The following is a 24,735-nucleotide window of genomic DNA, read 5'->3' on the forward strand; positions in this document are numbered from 1 at the left end:
AAGTACTCCCTCAACATGTTCAGCAACTTCAGGAAGAACACATGTAGGACACACAGGATAGCCCTAAACACCTGAAGAAGGGGCAGTGGTAAAAAACAGCTCACCAGAGGAATCTGGGAAGGATCATGAGACTATTAATAGGCAACTGCCCCATCATAGTGCAGGAGGCCAGGCAGCCCACAGCACCAGCGGGTGATGCTCCCTTTGCCGGCAGAGAAGAGATGCAGATACTTCACAAGCGCAGCGCAATTGCCTAAGCAGCAGAGCCTACCACTCTCTCATGTTGAGCCTCAGGGCCTTTCCTATGTCCTTGCCAAATTTCCCAGGCTCCTGTGTAAGCTTCTGCCCTCTCCTTGACTTCTCAGACCTTCAGGAAAAGACAGACAGCACTGAGGGCCAGGCTGCGCAGACACAATATGCCCAAAAGATGGAGATATTGCTCCCTAAGGCATGCTGCAGAGTGGTAGAAGTACCATCACCCAGACTGCTGGAAGAGGTGTTAATCTAGCTCTAGGACACCAAAGGCCCAGTCAAGCCTGATGCAGCACCGTTCAGCAGAAAGAACGGGGCACAGGTTTATCGCAGTCTCTTGTAGAGAAAAGAGCAAAAAAAGATTAGATTAGAGTTTATTATACAAGAAGACAACTAAGATCAGACAAAGCAGGGCAAATGTCAAGAGGCAGATGGAGAGGGCGGGAGCCTATACAGGGGGGTGTCTACTAAGAAATTAGCTGCCACCAGCATCATCCAAAAAAACCCCCATGGACTAGGCTAAGACCACAACCAAACATCTGCACTGGGGCCCGAGAAGCTGGAGAATGTCACAACAGATGACTGCTGTATTCGTGGCACAACTCTAATAGCAGAAGAGTTAAAAAGACAGTAATTTCTAGGTATCAACGTAAACATTTACAACTCCCAACACTGGTATTTTCGTCTTCCCAGAAGAAAGCACACACAGTCCAGTTATGGAGCTCAAGATGGGCGATGAATTGTTCAGCATACCCGTAGACGGAATCAGCAAACTTCTCCAAATACTCAAGCAGTACTTCAGGACATCTCTGGGATACAGACAAGCTCTGCTACATGCTCAGGATTAAACTGGTCCCACAGAAATGCTACAAGTAGACTGCACCAGGTGTACATTGATTTGAAAGTCTGAAGGAAGACCTCCTCTGCAGGGTTTTGGAAGTAGGAGCATGGAAAAACATGAGAGTGGGTCACAGGGTATGTTATGGCTCCCACTGCTCCTCAAAGTGGTGTCATGCAGTGGCATATATCACAAGGACCATGCTTGCAGAATAAGTCACCATCCCCTCCCAGCTGATGCTTACCCTCCCACAGCTTTGCTATTCTCCATCTACTCTACATTCACCCGATTTAAAGCTCTGGTGGAAAAATTTGCTCTTACTCCATTTCCAGTTTCTGCTTACCTTATTTGCCAAGCCAAAGGCGGGGTAAGTGAGATAGGTCAGTGGTTAAGTCCAACTGCTATGTCAGGAGCAGCAATTCTGACCGGAGGGCTTGGTGTGGCAGAAGCATGACTAAAAACTTCGCTTTGTGGAAGGTGAGGATAGGAGTCAGAAATCTGAGAAGCGGTAACTGCACTTTAACAGTGCTTAAGCATCTGGACAGTATAGGAAATGGGGAGATCATCAAGGACGCCTGTGCTCTTAGTACTTCAGCTGTTTAAAGAAGCAGGATTAGATATAAATACCAAAAGGCAGTGTGAACACAGAAGCTGAGATGACACACAAAAACATTTAATCACCTAAAATACAGAGTAGGCATTGAAGGGTATCAGATGACTCCCCCTCCACCCCAAATTGTGACAGAATATCAGTCTGAAGCAAGAGACTTCCCAAGTTTGACTCTGTGGGCAAAACATGCACCTACTCTCCTACCGGTGCAAAACAGCAGAGAAGGAAGGGAAGACACTGAGCGTTGGCCCTTCTTTTCTGCTCACAGAAACAAGAAAGCCAAGATCTAGCTGAAATAATGAGTGCTTCCTAGAGGCTCGTGTCTCTTGATCTTAAGACACCCGGGAAAGTTGAGGAAACAAGTCATTTGGAATAATAAGCAATGTCCAAATTCCATATATGAGATAGAAGATCAGGTTGGATGATAAAGTGCTCAACATAGCTTTTTCCAGAAGAAACGTGCATGCATATATTAATTTAAAATACAGTAAGCGTCCCCAAGCTGATGGTCTGAGACCACTTTCAAAAAACCCAGCAGCATAAACAAAGAACTGTCCATAAGCAAAATACCTTCAATCATTCCCTCTGCAAAACCTCGAAAATGGCAAAAGATGGGCTTTACAACGTTTGGTTAAAAAAACCTGCATTCTGCTGCACTTGAAGGAGTATTGTACATAGGAATCACTTTTAACTGCTAATCATTGCTGCTGTAACTCTTGCAAGGTGCAGATTTTGCTACTGGAAATGTATTCTCTCTCAAGGACTCTAAATTCTAGTTGTAAATATGTCTTATATATAAGATATTAGCAATGGCATGTTTCTAGCTTATTGGCATGCACCTCTCAAGAACAAGAGGGGTCATATTCCACATCCAAATCCTATCTCCAGGTAACTAATGGCTGGGAAGCAAAGGCTTCTCATGTCCTATGTAGCCTCCAGTGTATTTTTCCTCTCTAACAGATTACCCTTTTAATTCATAGACAGTTTCTGCCTTATTCTCTTAACAGGCCCCACACACTTCTGTCCAAAACACACCCTGAGTGCTGGCTCAGCTCTGTAACAGCAGGGTGGTTGAAGGCATTTTATGGAACTAGCAGAGAGCCATGATTATAGGTCTTTATTCTCATATTAATAAAAAGTGCAAAAGCAGATGCCAATGACCACAATCTGGCACCATGATTTCTGGAGCCTCCTGTCCATAAACACAGGAAAAGGTTCAATTTTGACTGCATGGGTGTCCCATATTCAGAGTAGAAAAGGCATTGTCATCTCCAGACTAACGGTCCCATGAATTTTACTAGATTCGTGGCTTCACGGCATCAGCACCACAGACACTACATGATCTCTGACCTGTGCGCAGCACTATGTTGGATGGTGGTGTACTCCCACTCCTGTGTTCCCATGGCATGGATAACATGAGTCCAGGTTTAAATTACATAGCAGGAAAGGGGTTAAAGTTTAAATGACTGTTTTGTATATGAATTAACGTATGTAGCTTTGAGCCAAAATATCTACCATTAATTTTTCCACCTATTTCAGGAGCAGTAAGATACACAAAGTAAAGTTTATTTTGGTACTTGGTATACTTCACTCTCATTAAAAATAAATTAATCAGCAAATTCCTACACAGCTCAGCCTTCTTTTATGTAAATACAAGCCAGCTGTAATGAATTACAAGGTGTTATTATCTCACACACACTGTATAATACTTCACACATAAGAGGTTTCTCTGCTTAGCTCAGCTTTCAACAAAAGCATCTTAAATAAACTGCAAGCAAGTTGTTTGGTCTGTAATGTTTTCACAGAGAAGGGATACACCTCACACATAGAGGGTTTCTTTACATGACTCATTTTATAACAAGTTAAACTGAGGAAGTTCGCCTTGGAAAAAAAATAACAAAATGCCTTTTTTATACACAGAAGGCTCCCTAAGAGAAGATTAAAAAAAAAAAATGCAAGCTAGTGTTTGGGAGCCTATATTCTGCATCCCACTGATCTTTACACAGAAAAGGGATGTCAAATATTCCCCAAAATACACAATATGAAGAAAGAAACTTCAGAAGAACAGTCACAGCCAGGCACAGTCACACTTTCACCAGATTAAGGATTCACAAATTAAGGATTATCACCTTCGACTTCTGTTTAATAGTTTTATTAGGAATAAGTCCTGATATTATAGGGCTTATTCTTATCAAAAGCACACATGGCACAGAAAACACATACACATCAATTTTACCCAGACTGACATTTATTATTGACTAGGATTTTAGAAAGGAGAGAAATTAAAACTGTTTTTGTCACTGACCTGGAAACAGCCTTGTGAACCATCCACCTACGCAGTACACCTTAGCCTCTACTGATTTAATCAGCGAAGTCTTGCTCCCGTAATTACTACGTTGGTGTAATTTGCCTGCACAGCCATAAAAAGTTTTCACTGGGGTTGACAGGTCTTGTTAAAAAGCCCTGGACCACTGCTTTGGAGGATGGAGGATAGCATAGTCCTGTCCCATTAAGAGCCATGGATAGAAACAGGGATGTTCTTTTCATAAAGAAATTCATAGACCACAACTCTAAGAAGAATATGGAATTATCAGCAAGGCAGACTGAGTACCAAGACCAAGTACTCTGAGGCAGCTTTTAGTGACAGCCCAGCCACGTTTTGGACTTTATTCTCATTAAAATGGCTAGAGTCACAGAGGATTACTGAGGACTGTGCATTATTCTTTGCATCCTTCTATCCTTGTGCAACAGAGCAGAAAGTTCCTAAAAAGGATTTTCACAGAAAACCCTTCTGAATTTGTTAAAGCAATTCTTAACTCCAATAAAGCAAAAATGGACCATTCCATCTTGATATCAGGCTTTTAAAATACATTAACATCTAATATGCAAAGCTCAGATTTCCATTCACAACCATTCAGTGAGCAGAGGAACGCCATTGTGTCTATATGTAGCAGCTCTCCAAATGAGGCAAAGAACAGAAATGTCTTCTTGAGTAACTCTAAGTCATGGTAAAATATCTGGTTTCCCTAAAGACAGAAGGTAGGTCTTCCAATTTGTCAGCAAGGACCACTCAGTGCCATAAAAAGGACAGAGGTTCTCAAACCAACTAGCATTTATTTGTGGGTGAATATTCAGAAGAGTATGGCTGTCCAATTTGCAACTGAGTCACCACGGATAGGATATCTAATTAAATATTTTCTTTTCAACAGCAGATTTTCCCTCCTGACCCCACAGCCTCAGCCCAGTTCAATTTCAGGCATGCTTCCCAAGCTGATCTGACAAATTGATAGAAATCTCAGGCGCTGGCACTCTCAGAGTCCTTCGTCATTGTAAACAGGGGAAAGGGGCTTGAGGATGCTGTGGGCGTTGCTCTCCACAAGCGGCCGCCAGCTCACCTCGCCCGTCAGTAGCAGGTCCTCCCCACTCAGCGTGTCCAGGTGCTGCACCTGCAAGGACAGGACATTAGTGCAAGGTGTCCCATCACCCATTCAAGTTCCTCAAGGGCTATGCAAACATGCTGCTTTCCAGAAAGAAAGTAGAACAGGGAGATTTTACCATACTTTGCCATTTGTGTGAGGTAGACCTAAAAAGATAATTTAGGACTGCTTAAGCATCATGGAAAGGCTAGGAGAGAAGTATCTGCAGATCCACTGGAGTTAACTGCATAAAGTCTTCTACTAACACCCTAGCTAATGCTTCCTCTGAAAAGTTTCGCAACAGGACAAAGAAGAGCCATGCAAAGCTACCGTGAGTCATTTTATCTTCCTGGCAGTTAATTCAGATGACACACTGCTAGTACCATCATCTACATGGAGTTCTCTCATAAAAATGGATTCACATAGACCAAGGCTTTTCACTAGAGAAAAGAAGCCTGACCAGCAGGGAACACCCGAGGTTTGTAACACAAAAGCACACGAGCTGGAGGAGGTGAACATGGAATGAACGCTCATTCTTGCAATACAAGAAATACTTGGAATCACATGAAAATTTAAGGTGCAATGTAAGCAAAATAAATAAAAAACAGATTAAAAAATTCATCACACAACATAGGGTTAACTTGCTGCCACAGCCCACTGTAAACACGGGGCGGGGGAAGAAAAAAGTCCATCAAGGGTCAGTAAAAGACAAAACCACCAGCTCTGGCTCAGGAAGTCTTTGAATGCAGATTGCTAGGAGAGCTGCCCAGGGAAATACTACACATGCTTGCCCTGTTACTATATTATTCTCTGGCATCCACTAATAGCCACTGTTAAAGACAGGATCAGCAAGAAATTGTGGGAAAGATCTCATATACAATGCTTACTGGAAACAAAAGATAATTTGACAAGGAGTTTCTCAACAGAGGAAAGAATACACAATGGCCACAGAGAGTCAGACCGAAGAGCCACCTAAGCACAATATCCTGTTTCTGACAGTCATCAACAGCAGATTCCCCAGGAGGAGTTACGTACAACGTATGCATACAATGTTATTTTCCTTGTTTATTCTCCCTCCCTCAAAATTTGTTAGTTCAGGGATTTTGAGCCTGAAGTGGTTGTTGTGGATTTAATAGCCCCGGACAGACTTCTCTTCCATAAACCTTGCCAGTGGCTTTGGAACCCATGTGCAATTGGAGCATCCCAAATAACCTGTGGCAATGTTATGTCCCCAGGTTCTTGTATCAGTGAACAGCTTTTCCTTGCTCACCTTTCATATGCCTTCAAGATTTCCCAGAGCTGGCTCATATTCTTTCTCAGCTGTTTTTCAGGCAGGGGATCCTACTCATTGCTAATAAAGGAGCTGTTTCCTGTCATCCTCACCACTCTTCTCTGAGCCTTCTTCAGTTCAGTTTTTATCCTTCTTAATGGTTGGAACCCAAACCATACACATTATTCAAGAACACAAGGGTACCATGGATTTAAAAAGTGGCAGGACAACACTATTTTATTCTCTATTCCTTCCTTAGTAGTTTTGAGCATTTGTTTTACTTTTTTTAAACACTACAGAGTGCTGAGCTGACATTTTGATAATACAATTATAATCTCAAGGATTCATTCCTGTGTGGTAACAGACAGTTTAGCGCTCATCAATATATATATATAAAGCTCAGACTATTTTTCTTAAGTGCACCACTTTAGAGTTGTCTACAGGAATGACCTGTCTTCATAGAAGCTGTGCTGATTCTTCCCCAATGTGCCACATTGATCTGTGTGATCACCGTTTCCTATTCAACGGCTGATAGCTTCTGTCCTATCCTTTACTTGAATATACAGGAGTGCAACCAGTTCCCCACTTGGCAGCATATTCTCCCAAATTACATACTTTTTAAATGTGTTTGCTCCCTGCCAATCTTCAGTTTTAAACTTTCCTACAGCCTCACTGGTGTTAAGCATCAACAACCTTAAGCATTAAATTAAGTCTGTCCCTGCTGAGAAGCCCTCTAGCATTCCAAAAGTGTCCTCAGTCCCTTACAAGGTTCAGCCCTTTACTTCCCATACTATTTTCTCAGACACAAACCAAAATACTGTCTCTCCAAAACTCCACCTGGTCCTGAATATAGTATTGAAAACATTACAGAGAATGCTGTTGTGGAGGTTCTGGTCTTCAATTCCCTGTCCCATAGCCTACACTCTTCCTCCAGAACTTCTCTCACCGCTTTTCTGTCTTTGGTACCCACCGGGACTATATCCTACCAAGATTTCCCAGAAACCTGGTTCACAAACCTCCTAAGGGTTGAGACGACATACACTACTTAATATTGTTTCCTCCAGGTAATAACTGAAAGAAACAGGAATAATTCTGGAAAACAAAACCTTTTACTTCTTTCCCACAAAGATCATCAGCAGACTTTCAAGCTCTGTGTGCTATTTCATTATGAAAAGGATCCCAACTCTGCAACATCAATTATAATTCTACAACAAGTTGCAGCCCGTTTCTGACACATTTTGTCAAACCCCTCCATAGCACAGGTCCAGAAAAATTGAGCAGGATTGCTTTCAATATTCTGTGAATTTCTCTGCAGCCATTTTTCATCAAACTGCAATAAATATCAGCCATTTTTTATATTTGTACCTTTTTCTCCTTGAAAATAATCACTGAAAATAAAGATCAATTATATTTATGAGGAGAACTGAGCTACACAGTATGCAAGGAATAAAAATAAATATATAATATTCTAAACAAGAGAATGAAGACAAGTCGTGCTATGAGCTGTAGTGTACCTGTTTGCGCACATATTCTACGAGTAACTCCAGATGCCGAGGGTCCTCACAGTTCCTGTTAAAAAGGTTTCTCCAAAGAGCTGCTGCCAGAACATGATCATCAGACAAGATTCCCTAAATGAAGTACAGAGGGGGATTAAAAACCGCACACGAAGAGGGTCTGAACACAAGACAACTACATTACTCTACTTGGCAACTGACAATATTAGCTGTCTCAAAGCCCACAGCTGCTATGGACTGTACATATGAAAAGGCATCAACATCACTCTTTCCCAGAATGGAAAAACAATCCTGGCCTTAAATTAATTTACAGAGCATCCTGTAACAAATATTCTGGCAAGTTAATTTGGAAAAAAACTGGGTCAGGGTATTCTTAATGTAGGAGCCAATAATTGCATTTCTATGTTATGAAATCTTTACCGTAAAAATTTCGGCCTTACAGAGAAGACAGCACCACCTCACAGAATTATGTGAAGCCCATGACACTTAGAAAAGAAAAATTAAAGGATATTTAACACAATGTTGCAGAAATGTAGTCAGGACTTTGCTATTTTGCTTTGCTTTTCTGTTTTTCAATCTACATGAGAAAAAGAGAAGTTCTCATCATCAAGAACTATCTAGACTTTTCCAGTTACATCTAATATTAAATTTGGCTTATACAAGAATCACATCCATGAGCGCTTTTTGTCTAAATTCTCTCCCACTTTTATTGTCTTTTTAGATTATGTGGTGTTATCACCATAGTCTTATAACTCCTGTCTTCTGCAGACACATTTGCCGAAGACAAGAGAGGATTTTAAAATATTCAGTTAAAAATAAAAAAGGTCAACATTTGTCTTTAATTTAACTAGACATTTTGTTTCCAAAAAGTGTGTCAACAAAAAAGAGAAAAGAAAAAAAAAACAGACAGACAGACACAAGCAGACACATCCTGGCTATACTTAAAACTGGATTAAAGACTTGCATGCATAACACTGTCCACAACTCTGTGAAGTTTACATTTACAAGATATTAATAATGCAAATCATTGTGCAAATATAGTATCACCATGTGAATAAGAAGAGCATCTGAAGAGCAACACCCACTAGAGCAAAAAAATAATTACTAGAAGAGATGAAGTATTTTCTTCTTGAAAGTCCTGCAGACACTTGTGCACAGTGGTGCTTTTGCCTCCCCATATTATTAGACATTTCCTATAAATACCCTCTCACATAGACTCCCTATAAATACCCTCTTTGCTTTCAAAGTATAGCTGAGTACAATGGGATTCAGAGGGAGGAAGTGATTTATTGATGGTCAAGCAGTGACGTTGAAGCAGTGCAAAGAACATCCCTCCTTCCATGTCCCATGGTTTAAATCAATATGCTGTGTGCTTTCTTTCTTCTTAAAAGCGCTTTAATTCAAGGCATATAACTAAGAAGTCTGCTTCCATAACGTAACATTTCTCCAAAGATATGTACGGCAAATGTTTTACCCATCTGGAGTATTCTGTGTTCATGAATTAGACAGTCTATTTGTTCTTGCACATTCTCTGAAAACATCCTTCTTACCTCATCATATCCAAATAGAGCTGCGTAGAAATTTTCTACCATACTTCTCAAATCTTCCTTTAGAACAACAGAGTTAATCTGAAAAATAAACCAGAAAACCATCTGTATAGGCTCTAAAGACGACGTGACGAGAAAATATTATCAGTTTCACTCTGAGTAGGCAAAGAAGAAACACTCTCTTGGCCCATAGGTTAGGATTTGGCTCTAAGTAATGATGTTAGTGCAGTCAGATATTTTAGAACAACAGGCAATACAGCTCCGTTAATTCTGTACACAAATGAAAGTCAGTGTTACTCAGAATATATGAATGGCAGAAAAATCCTCAGCCTGACAGATAGCTACGAGTGAAGAAAAAAAAAGCAGCTGGGGAAAGCGTGAAGGCAAGACTGTCCTTTCAGTGGCAGCATAGGCTAAGATAATGAAGACTCCTCTGTATTTTAACTATTAAGCAGGTTTTCCAGACCTTGATTCATTCACACAGCTCTTTTAGAAACTCCGGGGTTTTTCAACTTTTTTTCTAGAGCATGGACTCCAGATCTGGATGTGGTATTACAGTAAAAGTACTGTAATGCTAAAGATAGAGGCACCGTCCCTACCACTACTCCTAACTTACTTGTCAATATTGACTTTCTCATTCAGGAATCACATGAATTGTTTCTACAGCATCTCACTAGAAGCTCAGATTTACTAGTTTTTGACTATGACTAAATTTCTTTCAGAGGTTGTGATGATCCAGCTACTTCCCCCTATACTGTAAGTGTGACTCAGTCCAAGTTCCACACTAACTTTTAACTAAATTGAACAGTTGCTTAAATATTTGCTGGTTTGGTATAAGCCACTCATTGGCTTGCAGAACTGACCCCATGTGAGCTTAAGATGGAACCAAAAGAGACCAACTGCTAGGTCCAGAGTGATGGCTGAAATACCTCATGTGCATCTCCCTCATACAAACTGTCTATTCCTTTTGCCTGTACTTTTTACTTCTATCAACAAAATGATTTAACAAACAGTTCCTCTCCTGAGGGCTAAGCTACACTTCAATTGGTAAAGCTGCTTCTTTATTGACTCTCATGAGAGATCTAAGAGATACTAAGCATTTCTTTTCTACAGATCTCACATACAACGTAAGTATAAATGACAAGAATAATTATCTTCATACTTGCATACTAGCAGAACACTTATGTATGAGACTGCACCTTGAAGACAGGTTTTACAAAAAAGAAACTGCAAACAGGAATACAGGGTAGGACATCAGTTGTACTACAGAGTAAGTGTGGCTGTCTTTGAGGTACAGCTTATCACAAGGCTAAAGAGCGGTGAAAACTCATATATCTAAAATCTTAATACTTATGACAGTGTGAACCACATGCCCTAAATACTTTCTTAGTATCCTTAAGAGTACTCACCTTGGTAATTATGCAGCAGTTTTTCTATCAAAATATGAATTAGTTTTTGCCGCACTAGCAAATCACCAGTTCAAATATTCTTCCATTAAACCACTATCTTTTTTCATCTGTGGATTTTTATAGAAATGCATATAGTGCAAACACAAGGAAAATTCCTTTTATGTCAGTTACTCATAATTTTCCATGAATATAAACTATTAAAATTCATGCAGATATTTTATAGGCTATCAAGATTTGGAGACTGGTTATTACTGAATGTTTAAAAAAAGAACTAAACATAAGAAATCAGAGGGTTAAATGATGACTGCAACTTCTGTAATGACTTAATTAAATTTTTATTGAGTACATAAACTATGATGTCATTTCTACCCAACCATGCTCAAACTTTCTATGCATGTCAGAGATCGTGGTTTTTCTCAATAGAACATACTTCTAAATAAGCTGCACTTCTACAGCTCTAATAAGGGGGAGCAGGTCTCATGTAACACACTCAATAAATTATCCTTCCATTTTAAACAAACAAATTCCATGAGTTATTATATATTTGCCACGCACTTTTTATGACATAATAAAAATGTTACCTCAAGGATTACTTAACACATACTACAAATGTTACAGCAGGCAACTGCAAGGGGCAAAGAAAACAAATAGTCCCATTACAGAGACAAGTCCTGGACTATACATCCCCAGGGAAGCAGCCTTCTATACTAAAAACAAAGAGCAGCAGCTTTAAGTTAGCAAGAAATAGATTGATGAAGGAGATAACCAAGTTAAACAAACATGGCAATAAATACATCTTAAAAGACAAACAGTTTAAAATACAAAATATGACTTTGGGGATGGAGCTGTATCTTGGGCAATAAAATTACATTTAAAGGAATATTGCAGTTTCTGAAGAATACAACCAGCATTGGTTAAGTACAAACATTGTAGGAAAAAATCCTTCTTTATAAAACAAGAAAAATGAGTAAATCCAAATCACTGTTTGTTGGAAACGCTTCCTCTTTTTAAGCTTGTACATGTTCTTACCACTGGCAAGTTTCATGATCTGGTTGGTCATGATTCTGCTGACTCTTCCACAGTTTGCTATTAAGAAGAAAAACGGCTAGGCAATTCCAAGTGAGTAATTGCTAATAAAAAGAAAAAAACCCAGTAATATCTGGAGCTCTTCTAGGGACTTAGCCCCTTTGCCTTCTTTGGAACAACCCATTGCAGAGCTATCACCAGAATAAATTTATATACCATCACCTAAATTGACACACAGAACTATCTTAGTTCAAAACAAAGAATACATTTTTGGTACTTCTCTCACATTCACAAGACCCGTAAAAAAAGAAAACGTACAGCTAACGTATCTTCCTACTACACGTCACAACTTTTCATTGAAAGACTCCATGATCCCACATTCTGCCTGCAAGACAACTACAGTATAAGGTTATTGCATTTTCATTATTATATTACAGTAAGAAACCTCATCTTCAGCCTCAACGAGTTCAATACGCATCATTCAACAGCCAGCTGGTGAGGCTTACTGCTATATAAGACAATATCAAGTCTCAGTTAAGGTTTTGTATTCTAACAAGATGTCTAAGAAAATAAGAGCACACTGCTTTATTGTATATGCTGGACATGTATGAAAATATCTTATGTATGGGCACAGTTTTTAAAGTGAAAGCTGCTGTAGGATTAGTCCATATTAATGTCTTTTGTTGGATTGAGAGCATTCTTTCGTAATGAAGCTTCTCTTCACCCCCACTTACCATGCTTTGGTTTACACTGCAGAGAAGTCTCAGCATGCACAGACTGGAAAATGTGCTCTAATGTGCTCTACCCGCGAAGAGGCATTCAGCCCACGGGATCAGCCTAGAACCAGAGCAAGGTAAAGATCATCCCCGTGGAGCAGGGATGCTGGATCATCAACTGTTTCACTCAACAAATGTGTTCCTGTCAGATCACACTAAACGCTAGTGTAGACATCACTGTGATGTCCACGGGCTACACTATTTGAAAGCACTTTAACAGGACTTCCTTTCTGTTATGGCTTTTGCCAGCATGTGTTGCACCCATAAGCTACTTTAACACATTAATCCGTCCATAGACTATAAAGCCAGAAGGGACACTTCTAACTGCACCTTGTACAAGCACTAGTCATTGAATTTCATGCAGCAATTCCTCTCTTTAGGCCATAAATTATGGTTGAACTAGATTTTTTTATGAAGAGATTTCAGCCAGAAGAAATGATTAGATCATAGAACCTGACCCTCTGCATATCACAGACCATTACATTTCACTGAGTTCCCTCTGTACTAAGCTCAGTAAAGTTGTGTTTGGCTAAAGCATATCACCCTCACAGTTCAACATGTGTATTTCATTTCATATTTGAATTTTCTGGCTTAAGTTTCCACCCCCTTATTCTCATTATACCATTCCTGCTAGAATAAAAAGCCTCTTCTGTACAATGTATTTGCTCCTGTACCTGTACACAGTAGATGTGTTAGCATAGTCATCTTTACAAACCAAGAATAGGCTCTTTAAGGTAATGTTTACACTAAGTACACTGATATACTACATCATCAGCGCACTCCTATGGAGTGGTCAAAGTTGTAATAGCAAAGTAGTGTTTTATGCTGATACAGTAAAAATTAATCCATCTCTTGTGCAAAACAAGTTACGCAGGTATGAGTACACTTTTGTTGTTATGACTGAGTCTACTCTGGGGACTTCTGTTAGCCACACTGCCATAAACATCAATCAACTCCTATTGACACTTTTGATTACTGGAGCATTCAATATTGGCAGAAGTTCCTGAAGGAGATACAGGACAAATCTTTCATGATTAAAAAAATGTCACTCCTCAAACATTTAGGCTTTTTTATGCACCTTCTCTCAAGTTGCATTTGGAAAGAATGACTTATTTTATATAGTTTACATCAGTTATAAATAATATATAACCACATATAGTTATATATGGGCTTTTAAAGTGTTTGCTGCCCTTTTAATAAACGCACATGACATTAAATGGGAAAACCTTCATACAGCCCTTTTATTTTCTCCAATAACATAGCTATTACTTGTAGGACAGTAATTTTGAAAATGACTGAGACTGTAGGTAGGATCAAAAAGATTAAATTAATAAAACAGATTAAAAATACCTCTGTAGCAAGGGGCCAAAAAGGCCGGTTCCTTCAGGCAATCTCACATAGTTGTGAAATGACAAAGATATTGCAGAAATTATTTTTCCAATCTTCATTTTTTGAGTCTTTTATTAACCGCTCTGTTACTTTGTCTGCAAACATGCTTACTGACTTGTAATTAGCTACAGCTGTGAGTCCCCATATACTGTAAAATATTAACTTTTCTGATAAATTCTTTAATTTTCTAATTAAAAGTAATTTTGTAATGCACCTCAGTAGATAATTAACTTCAGAGAATAGTCTTTAAAGCCTTCTTCAATGTTCAGTGACAACCTACTGCAATATTGTATTAACTTAGACAAAAACTAAATGTTAGATTGTATCAGAATGAGTTCCTGCCAAAATCTTCAATCCATAAAAACATGTTAATGAAAAAAGACTTTTGCATGCTCTGCTACCTTCATAACAATGGCATAATCATCACTTAACGCTCCTTAGAGCATGTTTATTTCAAGCATAGAAAAGCAAGTTATACAACATTATCTACATATTTCAGCAAAACCAGATGGTCATCCCCAGCTGTCTAGTATCAAGAAAATGAGGTATGTTTCTATCTTGCAGTCTATTAATTTGGAAACTGCCATGGTAACAGTTAAAGATGCAGAGTAGATCACAGTACAATCCTAACTGTATTAAATGTATGGGGGCTTATTCCGAATTCCTTTTTCTCTGTAGCACGTGGCTGGCAGAGCTCACTGACAACCTCTCAAGAGAAAGATCAGGGAAAAGAGGTCAAATTGCTGTGTTCTCTGTCTAGTTGTGCTGATTCTCTGCAAAGGCAAGCAGTTGTAGAGGGCTTTTCCTGTAATGCCTCTTTTAAAAAACTATTTGCTAAAAGCCTAAAACTGATCATGAACGTGTTTCTGAACACACCAGAATCTAGAATTCAGTCTGATAAACTGAAAGGAAGTTACTTAACCAAGTTTAAAAGAGGCACTTGGAGAAGACAGTAGTAGAAGTAAAATTATTAAGGTAGAGATTCACCATGAGCACTTACAGAGATCCTGTAAAACTCTATCTCTTTACTGAGACAAATGTCAGTAACTGTCAGAAAGAGTCACACACAAGAAACACTGTACTGGATCAGACCAAGGGTCCACCTAATGTGGTATCTTGCCTTCAACAGTAGCCAGATACACTGAGAAAAGTAAAAACACTACGAGCTGATATATGCTTCCTCCAAGTATTCTCCCAACCAATTTCAGCTCAGGACAATTCTCAGCCCTTGATATTTGTTTATATAGTAACCTTCAAAAGGTCTCTATGTCAAGCAACTTGTCCAGTAAACTTTCTGCATCCACAACATGCTTCAGCAAGGAGTACCCTGATCTACTACCCATGATGAGAACCACCACCTCCTGTTTGTTTCTTCTGAAACTGGCTCCTGCTAGTTTCAACTGGTGGTCCAGTTTTTTCACTGGATGAGACAGTGAATACATATTGCTCCATCACCTTCTCACAGCACTCAGGATTCTGAGACTCCATCATATTCCATGTGATATGATCTGCCCATAGAAAAAGACTTAAGATAACTTAATAAAAATCAAGAGCAACAAAATCCCTGGGATCATAAAGTTCTAAACTAAATGAAATGTATTAGATAACATTTAATAGGGCTGCAGAACCATGAAAAGTGGCATCCATTTTGAGAAGTATTTCAGCAGAACCAAGGAAGTACAAATTAGTAGAAAATACAATAATAAAGGAAAATAACAATCACAGATAATTATGACCAGTAATATTCACTGCTGACAAAGGTACTAGCAGTAGGTGTAAAAAAAAAAAAAAAATCATAAAATTTATATAACAGTGTGCACACATTTATCAGCTACAATTCCAGAAATGGATCTTAAAGAGATTTTGTGGAGAAATCTCAAAAAAATTTCAGTTCAACAATTCAATAGTGAAGAAAAAGACAACTACATTTTAGGAATTATTATGAAAGGAATATAGAACAAAAGAGGAAGTCTATTCTGCCATAAATCCATAGTGTGCCCACATATAAAATGCTGCACATATTTACTACCTTTTCATCTCAGAACAGACCTAAAAGAAATAGCAAACACAGACAAAAGACCAAGGCAATTAGACATATGAGGAAACACTAGTTAATTCAGGAAGAAATGAGGAGGAAGATGATGGAGAGGTAAAATCATGAGTGGTATTGAGCAGGTAAACAAGGAATTACTGATCACTGTTTCTCATAAAAAGATGTAGAAAATAAGCTGATGAAATGACCAAATAACACTTTAAAAATAAAATAAAGGTACTTTCTCATGCAACACAATTAAGTGGCAGAAATCATTGCCACAGGACTTCAAAGAGCAAAAAATACAGAAGGGGTAAAAAAGGGACTGCATATTCATAGAGGATTTCTGTTAGTAGATACTAAATATGACTGTCCCCATGCAACTCTCATATTACTTGATAGTGAATGCCAAGAGAGAACACCAGAAGAAATACTGATACACAGTTCTGTTTCTTATACTTTTTCCTAAATATCTCTGGTCATTGCTAGAAATAGTACACTGGATCTTCATCTGACATTAGAAGAAGGACTTCTGAGTAAGTTCAGTTTTGTTCATTTTTTGCTGATCTTTGCAGATATTGACTGGTATTTCTTCTGCCTGTGTATCTCTTCCTTCCCTGACGCAGCAAGACAGCCACAGCTCATTAGATGATACTGGATACCAGTCATCAGGTCACTTTGCTGACTTGATAGGAATTTCACCTGAAATATGCTAGTGCAATTAAAAAAAATTGCCACCTTTACCATAGCTTTTAGTAACCTCACGGGAAGAGGCTACATTTTATGTAGAAATAAGAGCAGGAATGATCCTGCTCATACCAAACAGATCATCCTCCCCTAGGGGAAAAAATAATTAAACTAACATTCTTTCTCCAAGAATTCGGGACCAGAACAAGTTTCTATTGGATAGGAACAGCAAGTCACCCATCTCATCTCCAAAAAAGCAAGCCACATCTCCTCTCCTAAAAAACTCTCCACAAAAAAAAAAATATTTCATTTCAAAATGGAGTGACAATTGCTAGAGTCCATACAATTAGTAAGCCATTAACAAGCCTAATCCTTGATGCTAACAGCTAGTACTGCTACAACCTTTATCCAGTGACTGAGGCCAGGACAAATGCAAATACTCACTCTTACTATCTCACTTTCAAATTCATTTTTGTAGTGCCTAGCAGACTGGCTTATTTGTGTTTGCCCCATCAGACTTCCCACTATTTCCTAGCACAGCCCTGTTCATACGTGACCTGTTTGACATTCTCCTGTCAGTTCAACATTTGGGTAAAATTCTAATTTGAAGTCACACTGCTTTCACCTTCTACCAATATTCTGCACCTTCTGGTTTCAATCATAAGCTGAGAAAAACCTGATTTCCCCAAGCACTCCTCCTCCCCAGGGCTTCAAACACACGCATGCCACAGAATAGTTAACAGTTAAATATTTTCTTGCCAATATTTTAAGAGTGCAGAAGGTTCCAAATTGCTGGTAAAACAAACAATGCCAGACTGTGAAAACTCCTGCCTGCCATATACTCTGATGTTAACAAGAGTTTCTTTATTACTGTAACCTTTCAGAAGCGAACAAAAATTATTTCTCTACCCTAGTTCTGCCCTCAAGTAAAAGGCAAAGGAGGAAAGCAAACCATGAAAAAGCTGTAAGATACTGTGAGTTTTCCATCTTACTTCTGTATTTCATTCAGACTTGATGCTGCTGTGAATAAATAAACTTCCAGAAGATCCTAAAAGCACGGTAAGGATTTTAAGAAGCCAAAAATTTCCTTACACTCTGTTTCCTGAATAACACAGATTAAACCTACATATGGGCCATCTTCCCTCTTGCAAGTACATAATAAAACAGGCAATAAAAAAGGGCAAATTTAGGATGCTCTCAACGAGACACATTATTTTCAAGCTCCTCAGTATATAGCTCTGTCCTCTGGGGCTTTAGCCACGGGCTTCCATCAATTACAGGGTCTCTGCCATTTCCTGACTTTTAAAAAATGAAGTCTTCAAATAGCATCTACAACTAGATGGAATTGCTAGCACTTTCAGCACGAATGAGACAAATGACTGTATAGTTCAGGTGACACCCCCTAAAACCACTGGTCTGCCAGCCTTCTGTTACCTACCAAATATATTCGGAGTTATGGAATCCATGCCCAAGCCATCTGAAAACCAATTCAGACCAGTATTGCTCATTTCACATATACCAAGACTGTATTGACCCCATGTTCCATCCATGATATCCATACCACTAGCTGAATATCCCTTTTTATGTGCAGTCATTCTTGTGGCCACAAGGCCATCTGACTAACTTGAAAATCAACATGATGTATGTTTTGCTAGCATCAAATAGAGATCTTGAAGATCAGATACGCTGGTATTTTGGTCAAATCTTTTAACTTTTTGCATTATTTCCTGCCCTTTGAATATGGAAACAACAACATTCAAGTTCTTACAGAAGTGTAATGATAATTAACTAGTTAATACCAATAGAGATATAGCAAGTGCTGTGTATGACCAGAAACAGAAGAGGAAGACACAACAACTGAGGACAGACAAGGGAACAGAAACAATCTATTGAGATTCCCAAACCAGAATGGAAAAGAGAAAACCATATCAGTTTGCCTAGACATGTACAAAAGCATCATATGCCGTTGCTTATACTAAAGTAGTAAAAGAAATCAAAGAAGCAAGCAAGCATGAAAGCGAGCATAAGGGCTTCATGGAGCTGCCAGTTTTATAAATGGATAAAACGGGCCAGAGAAGTCAGAAAAATGAAGTAACAAAATAAACAGTTCTAACAGGAAAATACAGACATTTGCAACACACTTGCCTAGCCAGGCTACAAGGCACTGTAGTATGTGCATTGTAAACATGAAGACATTGTGTCTGCAACAGAATTTAAGGATGGCCTTTGAAGGAGTTCAACAATTACGGTGCCACAGAGCCGCTCGCAGGAGAAGCCGATCCAGACTGCCAGCAGTGGCAGATTGCCAACCCACTCCCCCAGTACATACTACAGGCTACTGAAGCAAAAAAAAAAACCACTACTGGAGTCAGTCAGGAGATGTAACGCCATTGTGAGCAACAAGCCAGAGAGATGATCCTTGCAGCCGTTTTCGGAAGACATATGAGTGACAACTAGGTCAGAGAGAGAAAAAGATGAGGCACGAGGATACTAGCGGAGGAAAGTGCTGATGATGGCAAATATGCCACTGGGATTTAGGATGGGAAAGCAAATCTTCAGATAAAGAAATAAAGGAATTGAAGAAGAAAAGAAAGATCTGAAGTTAAAAGAAGCAAAGTCATGATGATGTTTCAATATGCAAGGGTGGGTTTGAAGCAAGCAGACAAGAGGACAGATCCTGAGCTTCCATTGTGGACCTTTGAAACAGGAGGTTGCTGGATGAGCATGTTGAATAAAGGCAGCACATGACCACTGAATCAATGCAGCAGCATGCCAGGGACTGAGAGCAGGCACAGCTGGCACTGATTAAAAGGATTAGTTGAACACGAAGGAACACAAGGGAAGGGAGAGAGGTGGTGGTGCCAGTCTGACATACAGAAAGAGGTCCTGCAAGGCAACAAAGAAAATTAACAAGACAGGTAAGAAAAGGTAGAGAGATAAACCAATATCTCTACAAGACAAGAAGTAGGAAAGGAGAAGTATGTGACATACTGACAGAGGGAAAATGTGGAAACAAGTGCATACCCTGAAAAGTGAATCAGATACAAGCTCCAGTGAATTCAGGCATTAGGGTAACACAAAAATGACCAAGGATGAGGAGGGGAAAAAAAAAACAAAAACATTCAGAATGGGTGTGATGAATTAAGACCTTGAGTAATTGCTTATGTACCGCAAGTAAATGCCAAAATTAGGCATACCTGAAAACAGGAATACAGTCAGCGTACCATAGAGCAAAGCAACCAATGGGGATGTAAACTTTCATTGCACCTGACAAAATGGAAATGTCAAGCACGGAAGGAAACCCAGAGAACATGACCATACTCTTCTAACATGATACCAGGACTGAGAGAGAACAAGCCTAATTACCACAGCTGTACAGATATAAGCTTGATGAAGATCCTATTAGTCTGCATGCATTGGCTGTCACAGAGAAAACAGAGAGAAGAATTTCTCTTGCACGCTGTACCTCTTTCTCTCCTGGAAACAATCACTGTAGTCCGTAAAGCTGCACTCATGTTTTGCTCTCAGAAACAAAGCAATAAAACAAAGTTACTAATCCTTCCCCAAAATAAAGGTTAGAGAAGAGATCCCAAGTACTTAACAGACCTCACTTGTGCCATCTGTGCCCTGTGAAGACAAGTCCAGAATTTGTGCAAAATACAGCACTTCAACCACTCCTTAGTTTAGCCAGAACTAGCATTCCGAAGCACTCAGTGGAAGCTGGATGTGTACAGAAAACCAACCAACCTCTCCTTGTCAGCAGCAGTTACCAAACACCACCTGGTACCTGCAACTAGAGCCTCCTGATACAGGTGGAAGGAACAGCCAGAGACACTACAGAAGGTGGCAGTGGCAATTGGTGAGCTGGGAGAGCCAACAACAGCTGCATACTGTTTTAATCAAAGCCACAACACATGGGTGCTGTTGAGTCTGCCAGAAGCACGAAAAGAAGCTGTGCAAGAGGAAGGGAATGAGCAGCCTCTCAAACCTCTGCAGCAGCCCTGCACCATATCAGAACCTTAACTGATGCTTATGCTATTGTCCTTCAAGACAGGCAGGCACCAAAAACATAAGGAAAAGTTAAGTTATTCTTCCTGAAGAGGAAGCAGAAGATATCAGTGACATTCTACTGGCAGCAAAAAGCACAAGCAACAGTATGATTACAATGTATTGGGAACAACACAGAAGCCCTCAATGGTTTGTTTGATTACTCTGATTCAAAAGAACCATCAGTTTTGGTATTTTTCTGTATTTACAAAGGAGCTTAAAAGTGCATTCATGTTTTCACTGCAGCAGCTTAGAGTTGTTAAAAAAGAATTACAACCATAACATGAGATACCTTGCTCCCAAGAGCCTCAAAAGGCTTAGCCAAGCAGACCAGCTGATCTCAGCTGAGGAATTCCAGGGCAAACTCCAAAAGGATACGAAGCTGATAATGTAAATGTCCAAAGTATGTAGCATAACAACGTTAGTTAATCCTGCACTGACCGTAGGCAAATCACAAACTGGATCATGACTGATATACAAAGCACTGGCAGAAGCCAGGCAACAGTGACAGCTGCTACCTGTTCTGCTGAGCCTGGAGACTGCGGCAGGTTCTGTAAGGATTATTTTCCTCTTTCCACCATCATCTCTACACTATCAAAATAAAAATCATGCAGTCGTGGTGAGCAGTAATTTCATTGCTCAATGTTTGAATTTTGGCAACTACACTATGTCCTGGAGAGTTTGAGGAACACAAGGCAGCACTTAACGCCTAAAAGCACTGCATGGTAACATCGGTTTTGGCATGTGAGTCCCACTGGTGCAGAATGTGGGGAAAAATGAGAAAGGTATTTCTAGAAAAGGTGCTACATGGCAGCTTCCAGTGTACTTCTTGCAGGCACCAGATGGAGGCACAAAATAGACCAAGGACTCTATCTTACAGTAACCAGATCCAACACATCTGGGAAATTTAAATTGATTTTTTTATGCCAGACTCTACAGAAAACTGGGGCAGCCTAGTTGAAAAGAACGCAAGCATATATTATACTTTGATTTCAACACCAGGTATCCTTAACATGCCCCAAACATGCCTATGTTTCAGACATCCAGGTGTGTTAGTTCCACAGGCGCTGGTTCTAGAACAACAACATTAAAAACAACATGGGAAAGAGACCCCTATTTCAAAACTCCATGACCAGGTAAAGCTAAATTTGCATCACCATGCATACCGTTTGTTCCACATATTTTCAAGGTAACATTCCATACACATGCATTTTCCTGCATATTTACGTTATTAAGATTTCCAGAATCAAATTTACTGATTTTACTCTTGAACAGTACCTGATACTATTATTCATTTATGAAATGACAAAATACTGGAAACTTGCTGTGAACTTTCGAGCTCTTTGAGAAAGGATCAAGGAGTGATGAACTATTTCTTTTGTGATGCTCTTAAAAGCTAAGTTCAGTTAAAACATATCTAATAAAACAATGCCTGGTATCCTATTGAACAAAAAAGGCACAAAACCCACACACAGCAATATTGTATCTTGCTACTTTGGCAACTTTTTTTTTTTTTTAAAGGGAACACGAGAAACTGGTAAGATTTTATATATTATGTTTTATAAATAGTCATTAAATAACTCATAACATTTTTCTCCTTAAAATGTCCTAGTAAAGTCATACGTTTCAAAATATACATACACCATTTGAAACTAAAACTTTTCCTCTTTAGTTTTTAAAAGGTTTTTAAAAACCTTTAACTGTACTAAACACTATCCTCTATCTCATATCCCAATCCATTTCCTCAAACAAAATCACTACCTTCTCTATATTTTGCTTCAGTACACTTCCTCCATCTCAACTCCCCCCTCCACTGCACTGCCAGAATACTGCACACACTTTCCTTCTGCCCCAGCTCAGTCCCTGTTCTCCCATGATAATGTAGTTTCTGTTCTGTGCATCCCAAATTGACTCCACGACTTCCCATTAGATTTTAGAGACAGGCCTGAAAAGGCCCTGCTGAGTATTCAAGTAGAGCAGCTTCCCACTGTAGGTAAATCAGCTGCAATAGTTCAATTCATACAAAGATCAAGTTCTATTTTAAAATTCTATCAGTTTCACACCCTGTCCTCTCATCATCTGAAAGCCATTCTAGAATCTTACTTGTCTCATTCTGACCATGATTTCTGAGTCTTTAGTTAGAAATGCCAGACTCCCTGTTCTCCACAGTAAGAATAACTAAAACTGAATTGTATCAAGTTTAGGAAGTTTTGCAGCTACTGTAAGGTTAAATGGCATTTTTAGTCATCTGAAGTCTTCTAATTGTGAAAAGAGTATCAAGACAGAAAATGGTGTTCAAGTTCACAGAGCTAAATTCTGCTCTCAGTTACACTGATGCGAACCATGTTATTGATTCTGATGGCGTTACTTCAGATGTACACCAATGTAACTGAGAGCAAATTATGGGGTCACTGTATATAAACAGCTCTAGCTAAAAGTATAACAAAGACTGTATTGTGCTATGCACAGCAGAGCCAATAAACGAATTCAAAAGACACCTAGATGTGTTCCTGGAAAAAAAGGGGGCAGGGGTCTAAGTGGTCTGGTGGGAAAACAGGAAAGTGAGATTAAGATAAATTAAAACAGGTTTGGCATGCTGGGCTTGACAGCCCCTCCTATTCTTACCTCTTTTGCAGCTTTTAGAACATGTATAGTTATAAAATGAATTGTTATTTTGCACTGAAAAAAACTTACTCATTTCAGAAGCAGAATGCCACCACAACACACAAGATTAACGCTGTTCAAATGAGCTTACAACAATTTCCATGAATTTGAATAAAGCTTGATAGATCTTTCTAAGATAGCATGTGATTTACACCCAGAAGTATTAGTATGGGGTTCCTGGAGGAAGGGGAGGAGGGTGGGGAAGGGGTGTTGGGATTTTTGGTGTTTGGTTTTTTGGGTTGGAGGTTTTGTTTGTTGTGGGTTTCTTTTTTTGGGGGGGGTGTGGTGTGTCTTTTTTTTTTTTTTTTTTTTTAACCTCATATCTATTGTCCAATTATCAGCTGAAATCCCATTCCAGGGAACTCTGGCATCTACGAGTCCTTCTGATCAACTCTTCAGCTTCATCTAAGGATAATAAAATACACTTAAACTTATTAAAACCGCTTCTATATACAGTTACTAAAACACAATACTCAGGTCAGTAAGGCTAATATTCAGGTTGCTAAAGAAGTCTGTTAGGAAGACAAATAGCAGCAATTTCTAGTACCAACTGAATTCCCCTTACAAACTGATTAGGCAGCTGCCAGTTTGCATAGTATAAATCTATTCACTGCAAGCCACAAGGTGGAGATCTCTGGCAAAGCAGGATCAAAAGGAAGTCTTTTACCCAGCCTAATGTTACTATTAACACTTTGAGCCATTGCATCAAGCCAATTTTTCTGTTTGTTTTTAAAGTTTGATAGAAATGTCACTAGTGGAAAAATTAAGTAAAGAGCACTGGTTAGCCACAGAACTGGACACACCTGGCTGCAAACCCACCAAAAGAAACTGACTTCATTAGTACTAGGGACAGCAGAGTAAAATTTATATCTGAAATATGCCTGCACCAGTAGAATTTGCTGAGGCCACAGGCTCTCTGTGTGTTTTTACAGCTGTGTCAAGTTTTGGTTTCTGACTCTTGCCGACATTCAGGAGTGCTGAAGGAGCTCAGGCTAACAGGTCCCAAAACTTTGTAGCTGAGATTTAGATCTCAGCAATTTTAACAACCAGGTTTTGAAATAATACAAACTCCATTTGGAGTTGGAGCTGATGTAAATTAGTAGTTAAAATGCCTTACATTCTATCACTTTCGGCTCCAATGAACTTGTATATTTAAGAGCAGATGGCATATTTTAAGAAACCATCAATATCAATTCAGGAATATAGTATCCGTTTTCTGCATCAAGTGTTGGAATTGCTGCTAGATATGGAATCAAGG

At 39.2% G+C, this 24,735-nt stretch overlaps 1 protein-coding gene across 2 annotated transcripts in view; it reads right to left on the reverse strand.

The window, feature by feature from the left end:
* Positions 1-3,915: 3,915 nt before the first annotated feature.
* Positions 3,916-24,735, reverse strand: part of UQCC1 (ubiquinol-cytochrome c reductase complex assembly factor 1) — a 50,397-nt gene continuing 29,577 nt past the window's right edge. For both annotated transcript variants that reach the window (XM_082325794.1, XM_082325793.1), the window contains 3 exons: positions 9,451-9,528; positions 7,901-8,014; positions 3,916-5,146 (listed from right to left, as the gene is read on the reverse strand). In XM_082325794.1, the coding sequence (XP_082181920.1) occupies positions 5,012-5,146; positions 7,901-8,014; positions 9,451-9,528 (327 nt within the window). In that variant the 3' untranslated portion in view covers positions 3,916-5,011. The remainder of the gene's footprint in view (positions 5,147-7,900; positions 8,015-9,450; positions 9,529-24,735) is intronic.

This window comes from Platalea leucorodia (genome assembly GCF_965183815.1).
Source record: "Platalea leucorodia genome assembly, chromosome: 13".
NCBI classification, from domain to species: Eukaryota; Metazoa; Chordata; class Aves; order Pelecaniformes; family Threskiornithidae; genus Platalea; species Platalea leucorodia.